This window comes from Physella acuta, unplaced genomic scaffold (assembly GCF_028476545.2).
Source record: "Physella acuta isolate Inbredline_101_S28 unplaced genomic scaffold, ASM2847654v3 ptg000561l, whole genome shotgun sequence".
NCBI classification, from domain to species: domain Eukaryota; kingdom Metazoa; phylum Mollusca; class Gastropoda; family Physidae; genus Physella; species Physella acuta.
The window spans coordinates 1-5,000 of NW_026732080.1; the positions used below are offsets into that span (position 1 = coordinate 1).

At 38.3% G+C, this 5,000-nt stretch overlaps 1 protein-coding gene across 1 annotated transcript in view; it reads left to right on the top strand.

Annotated features, from left to right (window-relative positions):
* The first annotated feature begins 4,485 nt into the window (after window positions 1-4,485).
* LOC131946431 (uncharacterized) overlaps window positions 4,486-5,000 on the top strand; it is a 6,152-nt gene continuing 5,637 nt past the window's right edge. Inside the window, exon 1 of the mRNA XM_059307191.1 lies at window positions 4,486-5,000. This exon is cut by the window's right edge and continues 1,606 nt beyond it. Coding sequence (XP_059163174.1) covers window positions 4,534-5,000 — 467 coding nt within the window. The 5' untranslated portion in view covers window positions 4,486-4,533.

Below are 5,000 nucleotides of genomic sequence, written 5' to 3' on the forward strand. Positions count from 1 at the left end.
TATTTTGTAAAACAAAAATAAGTAAACGTACATAAAACCGAAATTATTGTTATCATATTCTTTCTGATTATTTGTAGAATACATAATAGTACAAATAGTTGTTCTACCAATACAAAAAACTTACATTTTACATTGTAAATCACAATGGATTGTGGGCCCCTTTCAGTGGCGGAACTAGAAAAAATGGGCCACCCCGCAAAAAAAAATTTTTGGGCCCCCCCATAATATATATATATATATATATATAAATATATATAAATATATATATATATATAATATATATATATATATATATATATATACCATATATATACATATATAATATATATATATATATATATATATATATATATATATATAAACACACAATACGAACATAGGATACTCATTTCTGGCCTGATCGGGTTTTGAAAAAAAAAAATCAATTAAATCTAATCACAACATGTCATGTGTATCAGTGGCGGAACTAGAAAAAAAGCCCCCCCCCCCCCCCCCGCAGAATTTTTTGGGCCCCTATATATATAGATATATATAGATAGATATATATAGATATATATATATATATATATTATATATATATATATATATATATATATATATATATATATATATATATATATATATATATATATATATATATATATATATATATATATATATAATATAAGACAAGGTTCGCTCTCAATTTTAAAAAAAATTCCATCTGGTACACGAATAAATCAGGTTTTCCAACACACGAGCTGGCCCCTTTCTAAATCTAGTCCAACACACCAAACTGAGGCTTTCATCAAAACGTTACTAACCGTGTGCCCTGTTTTCCAGAAGTTGAATTAAATGTTAACAATGTCGGCAGTTCATTTCTTGGATCTTAGGGCGCGGGTTCGTCCACACTACCAACTAGACACGCCTAGGCATGCTGTAAATCCCTCGGCGACGGCCCAGGTGTCAGGGAAGTCACGGGGCTCTTGGAGCTACCGGTTACATTACTGCACGGGTGATTGGTGTGACACATTGTTTCTTCCGGCAGAGCCCCCCCCCCCCCCTCCCCTCCCCCGAAAACAGTCTACCCTGGAAGAAACATTGGTGCGACACCTAATTAGATTTAGTCATCGAGTGTTGTAGCGAGACTTATTCCTAGTGTTGTGGGAACTTTTAAACGACTGTCTGTGGGGGCCAACTTGCTCATATGTGATGCGCTCAGGATGACACTGACGCCGGTTGTATTCAAGTAGTAACCAGAGTTTCTTCCAGGCATCTCTTCGCCCCCCCCCCCCCCGAAAAATTTTTACCGCCCCCCCCCCCCCGAACGAAATGAAATTTATATAATTTATATAGAAAATATATACTTTTAACAGTGTCCGCCCCCCCCCCCGAAGAAAGTTTACCGCCCCCCCCCCCCGAAAATTTCAAGTGCCCCCCTGGAGAAAAAAGTCTGGAAGAAACACTGGTAGTAACCTAATCCGCTTATGCAGGATCACGGGGCGCTAAATCACATATTTCCGTTAGGAGTCCCCACTCAAATATGTACAAATGCTAGGCCTATGACAGAAACCTTTGCGGGGCTGTACTCAACAGCTTCCCAAGTTTTCATGGCGATTGGGTGAATACAACTGTATGTGGCCAGGTCACGCGTTGGATAACCTTCTGATTTAGGGGAGGGGGGGATTAACAAAAAGCCAGACCCTCACACACCCCCACCTCAATGACTATTAATAACGTTCAATTAATTCTAAACGTTCTAATTAATTTCTAAATAATTATATAAAAAATAATCTTACCTGCCTGTTTTGTGAATTAGATGTGCCTAATACTATGAAAGTAAATTAATATGTGTTGACTAGATCTAGTGCTGTCTAGTGTCTGACAAAATGTGCTGAAGTGGTGAATCGTACGGTTAGGAAGTAGTTCATAAACAATACATTTATTTTCTCGATACTTGTGAGGTTGAGAAAGAGGGATGGGATAGGGGTCGGCTCGGGAAAAAACTTGAAAGGGACAACAAAACGCCTTGATCTATGTACGTCAGCATCGCCCATTGTAAAACTTACTCAAGGGAGATAATTTGAAGTATAGGCCTTAAAAGTTTACTATATTTCTTGTAAAATCAAAAACAAGTAAACGTATATAAAACTGAAGTTTCTAGTATTATATTATTTTTTAAAAATTATTTGTACGATACAAGATAGTACAGGATACAAATTCAACCACTATCACAAACACATATTAACATTGAAAAATGTACAATGGATTTCGGGTCCCCTACCAATGCCGCAAATAAGAACCGCGCATCATTAAAGCCCACTTCATATGTAGCGGCTTATCGTGCTATGGACTTTGTTGTGTTTTTAAAAAAGAATTTTGCCGGCGACAGCGTGTGTTTGATTGTAGGGAAATAGAACTCGGCCTTGACGATGGTTAAAAAATACAACTATAAATAACTGTTTTAAATATGTAAAGAATTTGTCGACAATTTTTTAACCCCCTTTTTGGTCCCAATCCACTGCCCCATCCGCCACAGTACACTTTGGAGGATCGGTCAAACAGTTACGTGTCCTCTATTTAGCTATCAAAGGGAGGGGGGGGGGGGGCAACGAGTCAAAGAAGTCATTCAAAATTTGAAGAGTTGCCTATATTTTACACTGTAGTTTGTGTAATGGATTTTATCTTTTGCGGAAGAGCGTAGTATAGTGACTGTAAAATAAAGATAATCGTACCGCAGCTACAGTGTTTTTCTTTTACAAACCAAATATTAAGGCAAAAATTAAATTCAAAATTTAAAAAAAAATTAATTTTGGTCAGCCGTGGGCCCCTAAACGGCCTGCGCCCCCCCCCCCCCCCCGCGCATTGCGGGGTCTGGAGGGACTGTAGTTCCGCCCCTGTTCATCAGGTAAATGAACAACTACTGACTAGTGTCTTGTACAAAATGTGCAGAAGTGGTCAGTTTACAGTTCATAGACGGTTCGTTAATCTATGCATTACATCTTATTGTAAGAGTAAGGGTGTGGTGAGGGGTAGAAGTGAGGGGTAGGGGGGAGGGGGGGGGAGAGTTGGGAAGGGAAGGGGACAAGAAAGCGCCGATAAACATCTACATCAATAGTGCCGACTTTTTCCGATCGTCTAGAAGACCAGGATAGTCGCCTCGCCGCAACATTTCCCCAGCCCGATTTCAAAGCGTACAGGCACAGTCAAATTTCAGATGCTTCGTCTTTGAAGTTGTCTATATGTCTGGCGGTCTCTCGAGCTATAGTCTGTGCATTTTTCTCAAAGACGTTTGCCGACTATCGTGTTTGTTTGTAACTGTAGAAGAAAGATAACTCGACCTCCACCTAATTTTTTTTTTAAATAATTTAGCCAGGATTTTTGGGCCCCCAATTGGTCTGGGCCCCCCTGCATTGCGGGGTCTGGCGGCACTGTAGTTCCGCCCCTGGCCCCTTTCCAAAGCTGTAAAGAAGCAAAAGTCGTCTTAATATTTAGTGGCCTCTCGCGCAAATTTTGTTTTCAAAATAATTTTACTGACAACAGCGTGTGTTTGATTGTAGGAGAAAGAGGACTCGGCTTTCACAGTGATTTAGAAACAAAGGGGAAAAGAATATAAAAGAGCGTGGGATGGTGTCTATAGAATAAAGATAATCAAACGGCAGCTACATAATCTTTAAAAAAAAAAAACCATTAAGTCAAAAATACAAGATTTTTTTTTAATTTAGCTATATAAAAATTTATTATGGTCGGCTGAGGGCCCCTAAATGGTGGCGGCACTGTAGTTCCGCCCCTGCATCCACACCACCGGACGAAGTAGAAAAATGTTTGAAAGAAACCCTAAATTTAAGGTTGGTATTTCGTATGTAGTGTAGGTTTGTATCATATGGAATTATCCCCCCTCCCCCACCATCCGGAATTTTTTTCGCTTTGTATGACATCGAGCTATGTGGGGCCAGTGGCGGATTAAGGGGGGGGGGGCTGAGAGGACTGAAGTCAGGGCCCCCGATCTTTAGGGACCTGAAATTTACTGCTTGATTGTTGGTTTTCACTATAAAAACAACAGCTTCAATGTTTAAATCATAAGCCATTTTTTTTCAAAATGTCAAACATGTGCACACACCTATAAATACTAGCTGTCATCACCTCATACCCACTCATTGTTTACAGAAAGCCGAAGCTCCATAAAATAACATAGTCCTGACCATCGTTCACTTATGACAATAAAATGAATTGATTTTAGCGTTAAAAACACAAACAGCAGCCGAATTGTGACAAATGATTGACCCATCTTTAAAAAAAGCAAGCAATTATAAGTTATGTTGTCAGATCACATGAGATTGTGCACGCGGTAACAAATATTATATATATATATATATATATATATATATATATATATATATATATATATATATATATATATATATATATATATATATATATATATATATATATATATATATATATTAATTTCACTAAATGACATCTTTTGATCTACAGATCTAGTCATCTTCAGTAGCAGCATATTAAACGTACTAAAATACCTGAAGTTTGAAAATGTCCGGAACAACATTAACCTTAACAGAAAACAGATTTCCTTGTGCATTCAATTTGAAAGACATCGGGCATATTTCACGAAACAGATTTCATCACATCAAAACAAACGTACAAAATGATTTCGAAATAAATCAACTTCTAGAAGACGAAATTATACCAAATAAAAACCTTTACAGTTGGGTGCTGTTTAGCCTGGGTAATTATGACTCGGCTTTTAAAATAAACGCAGAAGTTCTAGAGTTGAGTAACAGACAGAACATCCCAGCACTAGAGAGTCGGGTGTTTATGTTGTCCAAACGATGCCACGAGACAGATGTCGAGGACACCGTAAAAGAACTCAGGGCTCTGGAGAGTTCGTCTGATTTCAAGCGGCTCCACACTGAGGCTGTAGCAGAGCAGGCTTTTTATCTGAGCAGGATGGGAGGGTTTAAACACTACATGCAGTCAGTCCAACTTTTTAAGCAAGT